Here is a 17,794-nt window from a genome sequence, read left to right on the forward strand (position 1 = left end):
GAGCATCCTGCATCCCGACCGAGCGTGGTACCCAGGGCACAGCGAGGGCATCGCCCCGCGCTTGGGGCTGCGCCCCGGGCCGGCCGGGTCACCTTCGGGAGCTGGTGCGACTCGCCCTGGGGTGCGGTGTAAAGTCCAGGACAGCGACAGGAACGTTTGGGTTCACCTTGGCGTCGGTTACCTAGGGAGGTGGAGGAGGCACCGACCCTGGAGATGTTTAAGAGGCATCTGGATCTGACCCTGGAAGATACCGTTTAGGGTTTAGGGGTTACAGCAGTAACAGGTTAACAGTTGGACTTGGTGATCTTACAGGTCTCTTCCAACCTTGATGATTTTCTGATTTTGTGGTGGTTATTAGGCTTATATATTATTAGGGTTAGGGTTAGGGTTAGGCAAAGGGAGCCTGCAGACCCTGGCCTGGTCTGGAGCAGTGCATGGAGCCTGGAGCAGTGCAACAGGTCACGCCTTGCTTGGTTTTGTATTTGCTGCTGTCATTGCGCGTGCTGCAGGAGCAGACTCATAGATGTATGTATAGAGAAAAGAGATCTGACATGGTCTCCCTGGTAACAGTTCTTAAATATTATCTGCACTGGCTTGGTGCTTCTCTAAATTGATGAAATTTACTGTCAAATTAACTGGAGCTTCCTGCAGGGAACTCACAGTCCTGCAGAAATGGGGAATTTCAGCACAGGGGTTAATGATTGCCCAGCCTGGAAGTGACTCAAAAGCAAAGTGTGGCGAGGGTGGGTTACTTACCAGTGCCCACAGGTAGAGAATTCCTTTGGGGTTGGCTGGGCAATGCAATCCAGGTAACACAAGCTAAGTAACATTAATTTAACTAACTTTAATTAACTAGGCTGACTTGCCAGTGTGTCTGTAACAGCCCTTCTTGACCAGAGGAGCAGGATGGGGCCAGGGCAGAGCAGTGACAGCAGGGCCAGCTTTGTTTAAAGACAAGTATTGATTCGTGCAGTTGCCCCACTGGAGGAGGTTGTGGATTTCTGGCAGAGCCTTTTGGCTCCGTGCAATGTTTCACTAACCTACTGCAGGAAATCCAGATCCATTTCACATGGCAAGTGCTGGATGAGGCTTGGAGCAACCTGGCCTAGTGGAAGTATCCCAGCCCATGGCAGGGGGGGGAACTAGATGATCTTTGAGGTTCCTTCCAACCCAAACTGTTCTAGGATTCTATGCTTCTGCCTGTATCCCACTTGAAATGTTTGAGATGTGTACATTCTGAACCCCTGTGAAAGGCTGACAGCTGTTTGGGGAGCATCTCTGCAGCTTCTGTCCTCTGGGGACACTCAGCACAGACACACTGGTGGTGAGTGTGTTATTGAACAGGAAAATAAACAGGAAGAAATACTGAAATCACTAAAATTAATCGTTTGAGGTTAGTTGGTTAGTTGCCTAAAAGTTGGTGGAGCCACCATGGAAAGGCAGAACTGGAGAAGAGCCAAATGTACTGGTAATAACAGAAGGCTTTACTGCTTTTTTTGGTATTATTATTTATGTCTTTGTTCGTATTTCTTGAAACATATATAGCAGGCACAGAAAGTGTCACCAGATAAATCTCTGTTTTCATCTACAGGATCAGAGTTCCCAGCACTGCCAGAGAGCAGCGTTTGAAGCAAGTTTGAGGCTTATTGAGGCTCTTGGCCCATTTGTGGTGCTCAGAGGGCTCCAGCTGGCTGAGAGAAGCTGCAGGTGCCAGAACAGCAACAGGAGAGCAGCACTCCAAGGGAATTCAGTGAACTCAGGCAGAGAGTAAGACTTCTGTAAAGACATCCTATTGAAACCCTGTGCCTCGTGGGTCTTTGAGGGGATTATGTATGTGCAGTGCATAGCATGGGACAGCCCAGATCATAGCCAAGGCCTCCAGGCATGGCCAAACCAGGCAGAAACAGCAACTGCATAGTTATTGTCTGGGATCAGACCGTTCCTTTAAAAACCAGGGCATATTCCATAATACCTGAGTTGTGGTTCACCAGATGCTTTAGACATTGGTGTTTTTTCTCCCAGGTTTTTAGACTTCATTCAGGCTCTTATTTAATAACCTTTGTGACTGCATTGGTTGAAACCTCCTGTATGGAGGCAACATACACTGCAGTTCAATTTATAGCACTGTCAGAAATATGCTGATGAAACAACAATAAAACCCTGGCCTTGGGCTAAATGTAAGGCCCTACAGGCTTCCTCTGGAAATACTGGAAATGTCTAAGCCCTTGTTCCTTGTTAGTTGCAGAAACACCTCGGCAGCTAATCCAGCCTGTCTGGAAGGGGCTGCAGGGGAGGGTTTGGAGGTGCAATCCAGCAACAAGCTCCAGAGTGCTGGGCTTGGAAAGTTGATCTCATTTGGGCAGGATTTGGTGGGCACTGGAGAATCAGTGGTCATAGCTATGGAAACTGGGAATAGCAGGATGGAACTGGGGCCAGCAGGATGGAACTGGGGCCAACAGGGTGGAAAAGTGCCAGGAAGGGAAAAAACCCCAAACCCCAAACCACTTGGTTCAGGTCATTCAGTGTAAGTGGTTAAGAATAATCATTTTCCTTGGGTAAAGTCAAGTTATTTATCTGCCTATTAGGTGGGTAATTGTTCTAGCTCACACCATTTAAAATCTTTATTGACTCATTATCCTATTGCCAGTTGGTCATTAATATTTGTGTCTGCGTCACAGAGCAACTCGGTGGTTTCAAGCAGATGGATTAAAGCTAAAAGGAGCTCCTTCTTAATTAATTCTTTGTTCTCTATCAATTAAAAAGTCATAATTGCACATAGTTAGGAACTTTATAACTAATTCATATTGATATGGTCTGCTAGAAGAGCTGTCTGAAATCTTTTAGTGCATATATGTGTCCAACAGGAGTCTTAAACAGCATTTTGCTAAGTCCTAGTACAGATCAGGACTCTCCCAGTATGACAGTGACCTGTTCTCTTCAGATTGTCTTGCTACATCATCTCCCACACCACTGCAGCAGTTAACTTAGTGTAACAACACGCAGTGCACCCCAACAAAAATGATAAGTAAACATTTCAATTTGTCACTGATTTCATGTGACTGGAGCCATTTTGACCTCTTAAAACTGTATTTTCTGCATTATATTTCATATTTTCAGCCAAATTCTGCTGTGCAATTATTTGAGTTAGGAGCAGTGTAATTTCTGCTAGCAGAATTTGGCCTGGTTTCTGTTTATGGTGGCTGCAGAGGGATGCTCCTCTCTTGTATGTTTGGTTTTAGCTGACAGTACAGTCAGGTGGAGGAGAAAAATGACCAGAGAAGCTGATGGACAGTGAAACATCCTGAGCAAGATGACATTCAGTAACACACTTCCCACTGCTGTAGAGACCCTCCTGAGGAAAGCATCGGTAGTCACTATCCAAGCTTGTAGAACATGTGGTGAAACACTAAGTACCTGCACCTCGGATAAATTTTACCTGTGAATTATCATAGGATGCACTGAGAAGCAATCAGGGAATCGGAGGCTGAAAGGATGAGCCACAGAAGTATTTGTGGTACAGAGCAGACCTTCTCCTGCCCTCAAGTAATGACAAAGAGAATTTGGATCCCTGTTGTTACTTGGTGGGACTGTGGCAGCCAAGCACCCAAGGGCATTGGCTCCCCTGGTTTAATCCAGAAGCCAAAGTGCCTGGAATGTCTTCAAATTCACCAAGGACAGTTACTGTTATCTTTAGGTGGGGATAGAGTAAAAAAATCCAAAACCAGATTGATAAGATAATTTGCCCCTTTAAAACTATTAACCCACAGCTTGATAGCTTAATTGACTGTGGCATACGTCGGTTGTTGTTCTGAAAAATCCTTATGACAGGGTTAAATAAAACACCTCCCTTTTGAGTGCCTGTGGTTAACTGGCAGATGCTGTGGAGCAGATCAGAAAGCCCATGGAGAAGATCAGAAAGCCCTTTGGTGACTTAAAGGCTTCTCCTGGAGCCAGCCCTAACAGTGCCTCTGTGCCCTAATCGATTTACACAGCATTGACACGAGGGGAGCTAGTTGCTTTTTATCTTCCAAATAGCAGGGAGCTGATCCCTTACAAGACAGAAGGTGGTTAACCATCCATCAAAGATGCTCAGGCTGTGCTCTGGTATTTGCATTTACAGCTGTGTGCTGATAGTGTGTCCATTAGCATATCCATATGAAAAGCACACAGTGGTTGGACATTTACAACATCCTGTTGTTGGGCCTGTATAGTGCATCTGTTAGCACAACTTTCTACAGAGTCCTTTAAAAGAGCACAGGAAATCTGAGGAGCAGGGAGGCTGTGGAGCAGCTGGACAGTCATGTTAAAATAGGATACCTGGAGAGTCTAACAAGGAGAACATTGAGAGGAGAACGAGCGGAACTGGAACTGTAAAACAATTCAGTGTTTGGGGGTTTGCCTGGCACAGTTGGGAGTTCACAAAGAGCCATTTGGAAGTTTGTGTGCTACAAGGAGTAGGAAATCTTTGTTGTTTCAGAAGATAACCAAAGCATGGCTTAGCACAGGCTGTGCAGATGTTCGGAGTTTCAAGGCTTGCTGTGCCTTCGGGACATGTGGTGCCAAAGAAGTTGTTCCTCCTCAAAAGGGACTTTGAAATAAACTCTACAAACTCTTTTGTAAATATCTGTTCATTTGTCTTTACACTTCACTCTCTTTGCACTTTTTATCCACGGATCAGAGCAGCAGAGACACAAAAGATGAAGCACTTCTGCATTGTCATGTAGCTGTTCCCTGGCAGAGCCAGGAAGGGATCCAGGAATTGATCCTCAGTGGGTGCAGAGTTGTGTCAGCTCCACTCTAGTCTGTAACATTAGCTGTGGCCTCAGTTTTCTAAGAGCAGTGGATGCTCCTAACCTATATCTGCTTTCCTAATCAGCAGTGTTCATTATTGTTTGAAAAGATCTGTGTCCCTGAAGTTGTGGATACTCAGTGCTGTCTGCATGATTTCCATGAGTAAGTGCTTGCACTTTTGGAAACTAAACATCATTAACCTTTAGGGTCTGAGCAGTAGAAGTCATTCATTACAAACAGGTGCTGTATGTATGCAAAGTAAAAATTCAACTCTAGCAAAGATAACTTGGTTTTGACTGAAATTTTAATTGAGTCATTAGTAGCTTCAGAGGCCAAAAAAAGCCTCAACAGCTTTTCATGGAATCAGAATGGTTTGGGCTGGAAGAGACCTTAAAGATCATCTAGTTCCAGCCCTGTGCCATGGGCAGGGACACCTCTTTTAGCATGGAGTACTGCAGTATCATTCACTATATTGTCCATAAAATTTTGCTTATTACAAATAAACACATTCCAGACCTGTTCATGCTAACTGAATTCCCAAAGATCTGATTTTTTTCTTGACAACTCCAAAGTGGAGAGTTACCAGCTATTTAAGGTCCACCAAAGTTTACTTATTTAACCACTTGCAGTGTGGCTAATGTCTTTTAGATGTAATACACAAACTGATTTGGTAACCTGCAGCAATTCTTGTTACTGAACTTCATGAACCAGAGATATTTTTTCTTATATTCTGCTTTGTGCTTCCTTTCTGCAGATTTCACTTCAAAAAATGTTATGTTTTATTAAATACTTAATTCCAGTTTTTACTGTTGTGCCAATTTGTTGTCTGCAAATCTATAGGCAAATGTGTTGTCTACCCTTCTGTTCAGGCAGGTGGACTATAATGTATGTTACTTTGTGCAGTGATTCTGGTATCCAGCTGTGTTCAACAGCCTTTGTAGAGACTTCAGGATAAGATGGAGTTTGTTTTGATGTGCAACTTCCAGTACTTGTTTCTACCTCTAAAAAATTCTAAATTATAGAAATACCTAAATAAAGTTGTTGGTAGGTTTTCAAAGTTTACTTTGAACTACAATTCCATGCTTTTTCAGGTTTTTCCTGTCAAACAGTGTCTCGAAGTGGTGTTTCCAGAGCCTTTACCTCTGTACCCTTCCTTATGTCACCCTTGCCCAGCCCTTAAATAACATTGGCCTCTTCTTGGGGCTCCTTCATATGTGCCTATTAATCTGTTTTTACTCTTGTTCAAAGGTAATGCCCTCCTGGTTTTAAATCCCTTTTGCAATCCCTCCTTTGGATTGCCTCCAAATTATCCCCTTCTATATATAGAGAGAGGTGAGCCATATGGGTCTGGAGAGGAAATTGTGCTTGTGAGATAGCAGATGTAGAGATGAGTTTCAGACACAAGAATGCAGGAGGGAACAGGGCCAAGGAGTGCTGTACATAAGGATTTGTCAGGCCAGCCTTGCTATATGGAGCAGAAAGCTGGATCACCAGAGAATGGGAGCTTTAATGAGCTCAGCTGTGCTCAGGACCAATGACAGGACATCAGTGAATGGAAACACCATTCAGGGGACAAAAGTGGCATCAGAGATGTGACAGAAAGATTTAAGCAATTTGGCCATGCTGAGGGGGGCAGAAATCAGAGGAATGGGAAGGTTTGGGCACTGGGATAGAGAAGGAACAACCTGAGATTTCGGCCGCCATCCTCTGGTCTAATTGCACACACCAAGTTACAAAACATTGGGAAGTTCAGTGTTTCTGTGGAACTGGGAAAGGCTTGTGCCACCTAAGGATGGGCAAAGGCTTTTATAGCCTCCTCCAGGCTTATGAAGCAATGATTTTGCTTGGTGTTATTTCAGCAGGTGAATTAAAATGGTGGAGAGCGGCTTGGCAAACTCTTCCACCAGCTCCCTCATCAGTCTGGGATGGATCCCATCCAGTCCCATAGACTTGTGAGGATCCAAGAGGCTAAGCAGATCTCTAACCATTTCCCTTTGGATTTCAGGGAGGCTGTTTGGCTTCCTGTCTCTGTCTATCAGCTCCAGAGCCCAGTTGTCCTGAGGACAATCTGTCCTACTATTAAAAACTGAGGCAAAGAAGGTGTTAAGTGCCTCAGCCTTTTCCTCATCTTGGGTCCCTCTGTTCCCTCCCGTGTCCAACAAGGAATGAAGGTTTTCCTTGCCCTTCCTTTTGCTATTGATGTATTTATAGAAGCACCTTTTGCTATCCCTGACAGAAGTGGCCAGATTTAATTTATTTCATGCCTTTGTCTCTCTAATTTTCTTCCTACATGGCCTGACTATATGCATTATTAAGCACTGTTAGCATGCTTTCTTTTAACTTAACAAAAACTCCAAACACTCTGGGAAAAAAAAACCCCAAAAGCAGGATAAAAGGCCGATTCTGGAAATCTCCTAACTAATGCACTTCCAAACCCCTTTGAAGTTGGACAGTTTCCACCTCAGGCTTGTTGCCTCTTCCAGGGTTTTGCTTTCTGCCCCCTGCCCATCTGCACAGGACCGGCTGGCTGTGGGCAGGACTTTTCCTCCTGCTCCTGTGCTAGGAAAAATCTTTGCTTCAAAAGAGTCTGTCCAAAGATGGGAAGTCTCAAATTTAGCCTTATACCATATCCTTAGCTGCTTCTGCCGTGTGCAGGATGATGTGAATTTAAGGAGTGATGTCTTCCTGCCTCGATTCCAGGACCATTGCTTTTCCTCCTAGTGTCACAACCTTTCCATCATCTGAAAGAACAGGTTTTGTGTTTTATGTGCCCAAAGGCTGCCCATAAAGGTTGGCAAGGGCAGTTGGTTAAGTCTGCACAAGGTCAGTCAGGATGTCTAATAATTGTCCTAACACTTTACCTGTTATGGAACAATAATGAGAGTTTTTTTCATTATTTTCGGGTGAGTGAGCCTGGCAGATGCTGACAGGCAGCAGATGTGTAAAGTTCGAGGTGATTTGTAAGGGACTGGCTCATCTGACGCATGGTAATTGCATTGTGGGACATTGTCACTCAGCGTCGTCTCCTGCTCCAGCACAACGAGGTAAAGGTCAGTTCAAAGAGCTGGTGTAGCGTGAGGGGCAGCTCAGGGCTCAGATTAAACCCCTCATCTCCATCTCTCCCTTCTACATGTGCTCATGACATGCCTGGAGCCAGGTGGATGCCCCAGGTGGGTGCCCCAAGTCTAGATTTAGGGATTGTTTAAGTGACCAAGTGATTGTTTTGATCTGGAGTGAGCTTAAATCCCTCCTCTGGTCAGCCTTAGAAAATGCCTCCTTATCCACTTGTTGGTGTGTTAGTTTGGTGCCCATCTGTCTGCTGATAATTTGGGGCTTGGAAGTCTCTTTTGTGACTTTTTGCTTTGCTTCAGTACCTGTGTGCTGTGGCATCTCCCTGGCAGGCAGTGCAGAGCCAGTGCTGGCCACAGAGTGTCCATGGCACAGAGCTAGAGGGGGTAACTGGACTTTCCATCTGCTCCCTGCTGCCCTCTCCACTCTGCTGTGCCCTCTGAGAAGGGATCTGACAAGTTTCCTTTGCAACAGAGATGCTTTTAGGTGAGTTTGCCTTTTGTGACACCCTAAAAAGGCAGAAGCTGCTCTCCCTTCACACATGTGAAGTTCAAGTTCCCCTATTCCTGCCTGTGGGCACTGGAATATTGCCCAGGGTGGTGGTGGAGTCACCATTCCTGGAGGTGTTTAAGAGACATCTGGACCTGGCACTGGAAGATGTGGTTTAGGTTTACAGCAGTGACAGGTTAATGGTTGGACTTAATGATCTGAGAGATTTCCTCCAACCTTGATGATTCTAAGATTCTAGGAGTGGTGTGAGCAGTCATGTTGGAAATGGAGTGGATTTGTCCCATGCTAAGCCTGTGGATGACCCCATACGGGGAGCAAGAGGCAACCCTGGGATGTCCACAGCTATCTGGACCCTGCTGAGTTGACCAGGACAAGAGGACATAGTCTTCAGCTGCACCAGGAGAGGTTTGGGTTAGACATTAGAAAGAATTTCTTCCCAGAAAGAGTGATCAGACCCTGGAATGTGCTGCCCAGGGAGGTGGTGGAGTCACCATCCCTGGAGGTGTTTAAGGAGAGACTAGATGTGGCCCTTAGTGCCATGGTCTAGTTGACATGGTCACGTTAGGTCACAGGTTGGACTCGATGATCTCAGAGGTCTTTTCTAACCATAATGACTCTGTGGTTGAGTCCCTGTGGCGACTCGGGCAGTGCTGCCTGTCCCTGTGCTCTCCTGTGCCCTAATCAGGATCGATTTCCAGTACTTAGGGAGTTGAGTGGGATCTTTATCACGCCACGCTGTGTGGAAGCCAGCTGGAGCCCTGATTGACTGGGTTTCCTGGGTGTGCCTGTGCCTCTGTAATATAACTGCTGATAAATCTGTAATACCCTGGAGATCTTGATAAAACGTGTTGTGTATTTCATCTGCTGGTGCCTCATTCTTCTGTACTTGCAGGTATCTAAATCCCTTGCTCTTTATCTTATAAGACATCCCATTACAAATCTTGTTCTTTATTCTTCTCCTCGCATCCCCACGCTTGCAGCACTAGAAATTGCAGTCTCTTGCTCTGCATGTGCTTCTAGAAGTAGCAACACTGGGTCAGCTCAGTAGCTGGAGGTTTCCCATTCAGCTAAAGAAATACAAAGTTTAACAATCATACCTGCAGTGCAATATAGACTCATTGAGCAAAGCATCTCACCTGCCACCTCCTTTGGTTTCTCCTCCTTGTGCAAAACCTACCTGACTAGGAAAACTCAAGGAGAGTTTTGCTGTAAATGTGATTGGAGCCAGGATTTCCCCCATGGAAAACTGTTGGTTAAATCTCTCCTTAATTACTTGAGCTCTGAGTTAATAGTTGTTTGCTGATGTGTGCTGTGTCTGCAGGCTCCACTCATCCTGAGCATCCAGGGCTGGATTTGTCCCAGTGTGTATGTGTAATCTTGCACACAGTGATGAGTGTGACTGTACTGTACAAGCATTGGCAGAGAGTTAGCAGGGAGTCTTTCTAGACATGCTAATTGGGAAGGAAAGAGCGTTTTTTCATTGGAAAGATATCTTCATAGCAATAAGTCTCCTCTGGAGTTCTCAATTTTTTCTTTTGCTTAGTATTCCATGATATTTTTGAGGCTCCTTTTCATGTGTCACCACTGGACTCTTATTTACTGTCAATCTTGGCCCAACTCTTTTTAGTTCTCAACTGATCCTAAGCGTTTACTGAGCTCATTTGTTGAGGTGGTGATTGCTGGAGGCTATAAAGACAGGAAGCAATCTGAGATGTGTCCACACTGCTTCTGCTTTGGACAAGCCTTTCAGAAGTGTAACTCTGTTTTTCATGTAAAATGCGGAAAAGGAGTAAAGTTTGTAGCACAGGAAAACTGACTGCTTGCTTTCACCACACTGACTTGTGACAGTGTTTGTTTGTCTGTGCAGATCAGTGGTTAGTGTCCTGGATTCGTTTTGTTCATAGTTTCATAGAATGTTAAGGGGTTGGAATGGAGCTTTGAGATCATCTAGTGCCACCCCCTGCCCTGGGCAAGGACACCTCCCACCAGAGCAGGTTGCTCAAGGCTCATCCAACCTGGCTGTGAACACTGCCAGGGTTGGGGCAGCCACAGCCTCCCTGGGCAACCTGGGCCAGCGTCTCACCACCTTCACTTTTAAGAAGAGAAAGAATAGCTTCTTATTCAACAAATGTTTGCTTCCAGGCAGTTGTGAGTCATGGGATATTTTTTTCCCTAAGAGTGGGCAGATAAGCTTTGCATTCAGAACAAGATTTTTTTAAACCATGGCACAGTCTACTGAAGTTTGTTTTATATCCAAATCACACTGCTTTGCTTTTCATCTACAGCTGAAACCGTGTCTCGAATAACAGATGTGGAATACTGTCATCCCACTGTCACACCAATTGCTCATTGTTCTGAGAAGGTCACATCATAATTCATTAACAATAATTATTCCCTGGGTACACCCTGCACTTCTTCACTCAATTGCTTCATTAACTTGTGAGTGAATCTCACATTCACTGCTCCAATCAATGAAGATATATTTATAATGTACAAGTGGATGCTATTAGTTACAATATATTAACTGCCTAATTTAAAATAGAAAAGCTATCTTTATGAAGGGCAATTAACCACTAAGTGTAATTGATAATTCACATATCTATGATTAGGAAAGACAAATAATAAGAAAGAAATGAATCACCAGTGTTATTAAAGAAGACACTGGTGTGCAGTTCCAATGAGCAGAAGGGACTCTCTGAGTCAGGACCAGATTTCCTAGAATCCTTTGATGGAAAGTTTGTCATCAGATGTGTTACCTCGAGTTGGTTTTGGTGTTTGCACCAACCAATTGGGATCATTTCCCTAGAAAACGAACTCAGCATGTTTTGTTGTCTGCCGAATCAGTGCAGGGACTTTTCTAGCAGAATCACAGAATAATCAGAGTTAGAAGGGACCCTTGAGGGGTATGTGAAAGGGTTGGAATGGAGCTCAGAGATCATTCAGTCCAACCCCCCTGCCCTGGGCAGGGACACCTCCCACCAGAGCAGGTTACTCAAGGCTTATCCAACCTGGCTGTGAACACTGCCAGGGTTGGGGCAGCCACAGCTTCCCTGGGCAGCCTGGGACAGTGTCTTACCACCCTCATGGGAAAAAACTTCTTTCTAACATCTAGCCTAGATTTCCTCTCCTTCAATTTGAATCTGTCACCCCTTGTCCTCTTACTGCAGTACCTAACACAGAGTCCCTCTGCAGCTTCTCTGGAGCCCCTTCAGCTCCTGCAGGTTGCTCTGAGGTCTCCACACAACCTTCTCTTCTCCAGGCTGTACAACCCCAACTTCCTCAGCCTGTCTTCATAGGGGAGATGTCCCACTCCTCTTATCAGCTTTGAGACCTCCTCTGGACTTGCTCCAGTTGTTCCATATCCTTCTTATCATCCTTGCATTTTTTTTGTGATTATCTGAGTTATGTGTAGGTCAACAAAACTGACTTGTTAGCTCATTATCTATCTAGTTAACCTCTCTGCTGCTTTTCCTCACCAGGATCAAAGCATCTGGCCTGAAGCTGAGGTTCTGCACTAATGAAACCCAAGCAACTCGGGAGAACTTTGTGAAGAAGCTGCAGGGAATGGGCTTTGACATCAACGTGTCCGAGGTCACGGCCCCGGCGCCCGCAGCCTGCCGCATCCTGAAGGAGCGCGGCCTGAGACCTCACCTGCTCGTGCACGATGGTGGGACAGCCCTGCAGGACATGCTGGGACACATGGGGGACAGGAAATGGTTTCTTTAAAATCCAGTCAGGGAGTTTGAATGTTTTCCTGGAAACAGTTCGGTTAGATAATAACAGGAGGTTATTAAGGTGTTGAATAATGACTCATCCCAACAGTCTTGAGGGACTTACCTGTTGTGCTTGTGCTTGGGACAGCCCTGCAGGAGATGCTGGGACACATGGGGGACAGGAAATGGTTTATTTTGCTCTCCTTGTAGGGCAGATGAATAGTAGAATCCACTCAGGAACAGAGGGGTCTGACGAGCACGTCATTCATACTTGGGTTTATTGTCTTAATGAGTTGTGTCATGAGTGAAGGGAAATGTGAATCTGGGGAAAACCCATCGGTTCCAATGACATCTAAGGGATTTGTGAATTTCATTTGTCCTCCTTCTGTAGATCTTGTCCCTGAATTTGCTGAGGTTGACAAAACAAACCCAAACTGTGTGGTCCTTGGAGATGCAGCTGAAAGCTTCACCTATGCAAACCTCAATGAAGCTTTCCGAGTTTTGATTGGGATGGAGAAGCCTGTTTTGATTTCCCTTGGAAGAGGGTGAGTTAAGCTCTGTTTCTATCTCAAGTCTCTGCATTTTTTAACTTCCCCCAGTGTCTTTGTACCTAGTGGAGGGCAGGAATTGGTGTGAGCATTCACAGTACCAACTTGTAAGCAGTTAATCTCTCTGGGCTGAGAGGCTGATCTGCTCAGGTACCTGTCAATGGAGAGGACTTCTGTTGCTTTAAGAAAGCCTGTTAAAAACCACAGAAATCATGGAGAGTTTGGATTTTGATGTGTGTAGCTCCCAAAGGACTGAGTATTGCAGGAGGTCAGTAGGATTTTAGGCACTGTTTGACATTTTGTCTTTGCTCCTACAAGATCTTGGAGGTGAGAACTGTTGGTTTAGCTGCTGCCTGTAGCCATGTGGTCCTGTCTGAACTGAATATAAATGATTTTTAACAGTGAAAGAAATCCAAAAATCCAACAGGCCATGCTTGGTGTGGGTTTGTGATGCACCTTGATGCTTTTGGTGCTTTTGAAGTGACAGATCAATTCTTTTGGTAGACTATCAAATAACATTTTTTAATTACTCTCTGCCCATTAATACCAAATTAAAGGTAAATTTTGACCTCTTGCTTTGACATGCAGGACAAATCCAGTCAGGGAGTTCGAATGCTTTCCTAAAAACGATTCGGTTAGATGTACTCTGAGATTTTGAACAGGAGGTTATTAAGATGCTGAATAATGACAAATCCCAACAGCCTTGAAGGAGTTATTCTTATCTGTTGTGCTATGTATGGACTTAAAAAAGACTGTGCATGTTCAGCTTGGGGAAACTAGTGACAACTGTTCTCAGTGGTTCAATAGAATGTAATGGGCATGAAAACCCTTCTTAGTCTGTGGGTTATTGATCCAGCTGGGTAGAATTTATCAGTGGGAAGGAGTAGTTAAATTCCTTGTGTTGCCTCACCTGACACTCACACTCTAATCCTACAACATGGGTGAAAAATCCTTACTGTTCCTCAGCAGGATAAGGAGAAAATGTTGAAATACGAAATAACCGAGGTAGAATCAACCTTTGTTGAAGGATTGTTGAATGCAAAAATACATTTGTACCCTGTGCTTGTGAAAGAGTTTATTTGGTCATTCATGCATAAAAACAGCTCTATAACAGACCTGGTGTTGCTTTTTCAGATACTATTTTGCATGTAAAAATACAGATTTGTGGATATTTAGAGCTCAGTTTTCCACATTAGAATATATCTTTAATGGTTGATCACTTAGGTAATACAAATGCAAGTTCTCTGCTAAGTTCTCTGACTCAAATAGGGAGATTATAAACTGGAGGAATCATTCACCTGACTGGAGAAGCCTTGTTGATGCAAAGGGCCATATACAAACCCCAGCCCCAAACCAGCTTCATTTTTAACCTGCAGAATCAGCACAGTTGGGTGGACATTAGCAAAGTCCCTGCCTTGGGCAAGGAGGTTGATTTTGGTTGAAGTTTTAGTTTGTTCCATAGAAAAACCAAAGTGTCAGAGTCACTGAAGCAGAATGCCCTCCTCCTGAAAATGGAGTGATTTACATTTAGCATCTGTTTTGGGCTGAGAGTGGGAATTGGCTTTGTAATTTCTTCTGTCATGCCACTGTCAGAAAATTAAGCTGTTTACGCTAGACTATGGAAGGTTAATGGCTGTTCTAGCAAAGGTCAAGTGGTCATTTTAAAGGAAGGCTATGCTGAATAATCGAAAATGGCAGAAGGATAAGGCATAAAATCTTAACTGACTGCTCATCCTACCTCTTTTCCCTGTTCTATAGAAACCTGTTTTGCTCTGGGTAGGAGAGCTTGGAAGACCTGCATTAATGTGAATTGCTATTCCAGAAAAACATTTTGATGACGCTATCTAATTTCATGAGCTTCATGGCAATAGGGACATGTTTAGAGGGAACAAAATTTAGCTTGGAGGGCTTTTCTAGTGCCAATAAACAGTGCCCTGGCTTTCCTCATGTGGGAGGCTGGTGACAGGTGATGATAGTCAACTGTTGGGTCTCCTTCCAGATGTCCTGAAGGTGTCACAGCTGCTGGTTGGTGCCATCCCTCGTCTTTTATCTGCCAGGGGGTCTGTGTCACTGTGCAACAAAACACATGCCAAGTCCATCCCTGATAGAAGCTCACTGAAATCCCTTTGAACCATGGAGTTGTGTCCCAGATGCCAGATGGGCATCTGGCCTGGGATCCTTTCCCCGAGCACTGCATGGTACTGAGCCTGTCCTTTCCTTAGTTCTGGGTGTTCAATTAAGGCTCCAGAGTTTCTGATTACTTGACTTTTTGTTGAAGCCATATGGTCATCTATAAAGGCACAGAAACAATAAAATGTGGTTTCTTTGTATTTAACTGCCAACGTTTTCATTTCATGGGAACTTTATCACTTTCATTTCCAGACGCTACTATAAAGAAACCGATGGCCTGAAACTTGATGTTGGAGCATATATGAAGGCATTAGAGGTATTTTATAGCTTGAATTGTGCTTACTCACTCGGTGCACCTTGTTAAAAGAGTAACTGGTGTAAATATGGCTCATCTTCTGTAATTATTCACCTTGGTGGAGGGAGTTCCCACAGACTGGAGCTCATCTGCTGCATTCAAAGATGGGTGAATTCATTTGTCTTCTACCTTTGTTCATTTTCTTTCTTTATTTTACTTCCAATGTGAACTTTTACCATTGTGGTACCTTTATTGGAAGTGAGGCCCTTGAAAGGAGGAGTCTGGAAAGCAAAGTGTGGAATGTTGTCTGAAAGATACCCAAGAAAACCTGAAGGTCCATTTTATGCTTGGTGTGGTGTTGTTGTGGACACAGCCCTTGCCCTTTAGCAGTTTGAAGCAAAAGGACCTTATTCAGCAAGAGACTTAAGTACAATCCTACTCTTAAGCCTGATTAAGTCAGTGCAGAACTGGAACCCAAGAGATAAGCCAACTTAAGGGTGAGAGAAGGAGAGAAATGTTATTCTCCCTTTTATAGTCTTGTGGAGAGAGAGAAAAAAATAACAGTGAATGCAGAGAATAAAGCAAGATAACACGAATAACACGTACAAAATATGACAAGGTTAAAAAGACAAAATAAAATGCAAAATATACAAAATAGGGCAATATACAAACACAGAACATAGTGAGTATAATATTTGCCTGCAGCACATTCACTTGTATCCATGTGATTTTTGGGGAGAGCCTTTGCCTCCCAGGTCAGTTCAGGCTTCTACTTGTCTAGGAACAAGCTAAAAACAACTGTTTCAGCATAATACTGGTATTTACTTGCAGCAAAATAAAACACTGCAAATCTGCTGGTCATTTGAATCATTAGAAATATGCCGTGTAGTTGAAGAAACCCACTACATATTTTAAGGCCCTCCAGTATTGTTGATATCTTCATTTAAAGGATATTTGTTTTTCTTTAAGAGTGATGCTCTTAAAACAATGAGAGATATGGGAACTGAGTCTGAACTCATAGAATCAACTGGGTTGGAAGAGACCTCCAAGATCATCGAGTCCAACCCTACTGTGGTCACTAGACCATGGCACTAAGTGCCACATCCAGTCTCAGCTTGAAAACCTCCAAGGATGGTGAATCCACCACCTCTCTGGGCAGCCCATTCCAATGTCTGATCACTCTCTCAGTGAAAAATCTCTTCCTAATATCCAACCTACCCCTCCCCTGGCAGAGCTTGAGTCTATGCCCTCTTGTCCTGCTGCTGGTTGCCTGGGAGAAGAGACCAACCCCCACCTGACTCCAACCTCTTGTCAGGGAGTTGCAGAGGGTGAGAAGGTCTCCCCTGAGCCTCCTCTTCTCCAGGCTGAACACCCCCAGCTCCCTCAGCCTCTCCTCATGGCACTTGTGCTCCAGTCCCTTCACCAGCCTCACTGCTCTTCTCTGGACCTGCTCCAGCACCTCAATGTTCCTCCTGAACTGAGGGGCCCAGTCCCCATTCCCATGAGGGAGAATGTAAAAGGTTTGTAACCTCTGATGTTCTCTAACTTTGTTCCTTGCTAGAGACCATTAAGCACTTCTGTTACCCAAACTTTCTGATATTCACCTTCATCCACTAATCCATTGTTATTTAAGGCCAAAATCAACAATCACTATTTATATAGTTGACTGGAGTTATGGAGTTGCACAAATCCTTTTCTGATCACCATTTTTTGTGTCTCTCTTCCTTTTTCCCAGTATGCTTGTGATGTTCAAGCTGAGGTAGTGGGAAAACCAGCAAAAAGGTTCTTTGAGTCAGCCCTAGCCGAGATGGGAGTTCCACCAGAGCAGGTAAGGTGTCCTGACCACAGGCTGTGCCATGTAGTTATGCCCACCGAGGCATTTCTTCTGCTTTGCTATAACTTTGGAATGTTTTAGAAGAGGCTGAAGGGAATGTGGCCAGGAGGACATGGTGAATATTTTTCCACATATTTATATTCAGTATCTCTCTATGAATTACTGAAAAAGAAAAAAAAGGAAAACAAAAAGGAAAAGAAAAATTGTTTAAAAAATGCTTCAGAGTGAAAAAAAACATACATTTGCCCATTCTATCAAGTAATGTGAAGTAGACAAAAGAGAACTGACAACCAGGAGGGTAAATGCCAGCAGGTGGGGATGTGTTGAGTTTCTTCTGCCCTGTTCATACATACAACCCTCCTGAAAGGCATGGCACCATTTTCCCTGCCTTTCTGAGGGTTCTGTTTGGCTGTGTGCAGTTTCCCTTTTTATTCCCTGTGTCAGTCTCTCTTTGCTCTGCCTTATGCTCTCCATACCTCTACCCAATCTAGTCTTCCATCCCTCCATTCCCTACTGTGGTTTCTCCTTCCACAACACTTGTGTTTTGCTTTCATATTCACCTTCCTCCCAAACCAGGTAGTCCAAAACAACATGCACTTGTGTTGTGGAATTCCTTTATTTGGAGGCTAAAGAAAACAAGAAGAATTAATAAGGTTTCCCAAGGAATTATGGAAGATTTTGTGCCTCACAGGATGAGAGGTGCCCTGATGCCTGGCAGTCTGCTTAGAGTCTGGAGGCTGCAGGACAATGGCAACAGAGCCCAGAATGTTATTTATTCCCTTTGGTGTCACACTGACTATTTGTTTGAGTAAAAAGGAAAGGCAGAAGTAAAATAGTTTATAATTTAGGTGAACAGGAAGCACTGACTGACCCAAAATCTCCTTCTGTGTTACTGGATTCATCA

The 17,794-nt window shown here is 44.2% G+C and overlaps 1 protein-coding gene across 1 annotated transcript in view; it reads left to right on the forward strand.

Moving 5' to 3' along the window:
• Nucleotides 1–11,849: 11,849 nt before the first annotated feature.
• The window catches only part of LHPP (phospholysine phosphohistidine inorganic pyrophosphate phosphatase), a gene marked incomplete at both ends in the record, with an annotated part of 12,245 nt that continues 6,300 nt past the window's right edge, over nt 11,850–17,794 (forward strand). Inside the window, 4 exons of the mRNA XM_009084945.1 lie at nt 11,850–12,037; nt 12,475–12,628; nt 15,014–15,077; nt 16,792–16,884. Of these exons, the coding sequence (XP_009083193.1) occupies nt 11,850–12,037; nt 12,475–12,628; nt 15,014–15,077; nt 16,792–16,884 (499 nt within the window). The remainder of the gene's footprint in view (nt 12,038–12,474; nt 12,629–15,013; nt 15,078–16,791; nt 16,885–17,794) is intronic.

Source organism: Acanthisitta chloris, unplaced genomic scaffold (assembly GCF_000695815.1).
Source record: "Acanthisitta chloris isolate BGI_N310 unplaced genomic scaffold, ASM69581v1 scaffold22911, whole genome shotgun sequence".
Classification (NCBI taxonomy): Eukaryota; Metazoa; Chordata; class Aves; order Passeriformes; family Acanthisittidae; genus Acanthisitta; species Acanthisitta chloris.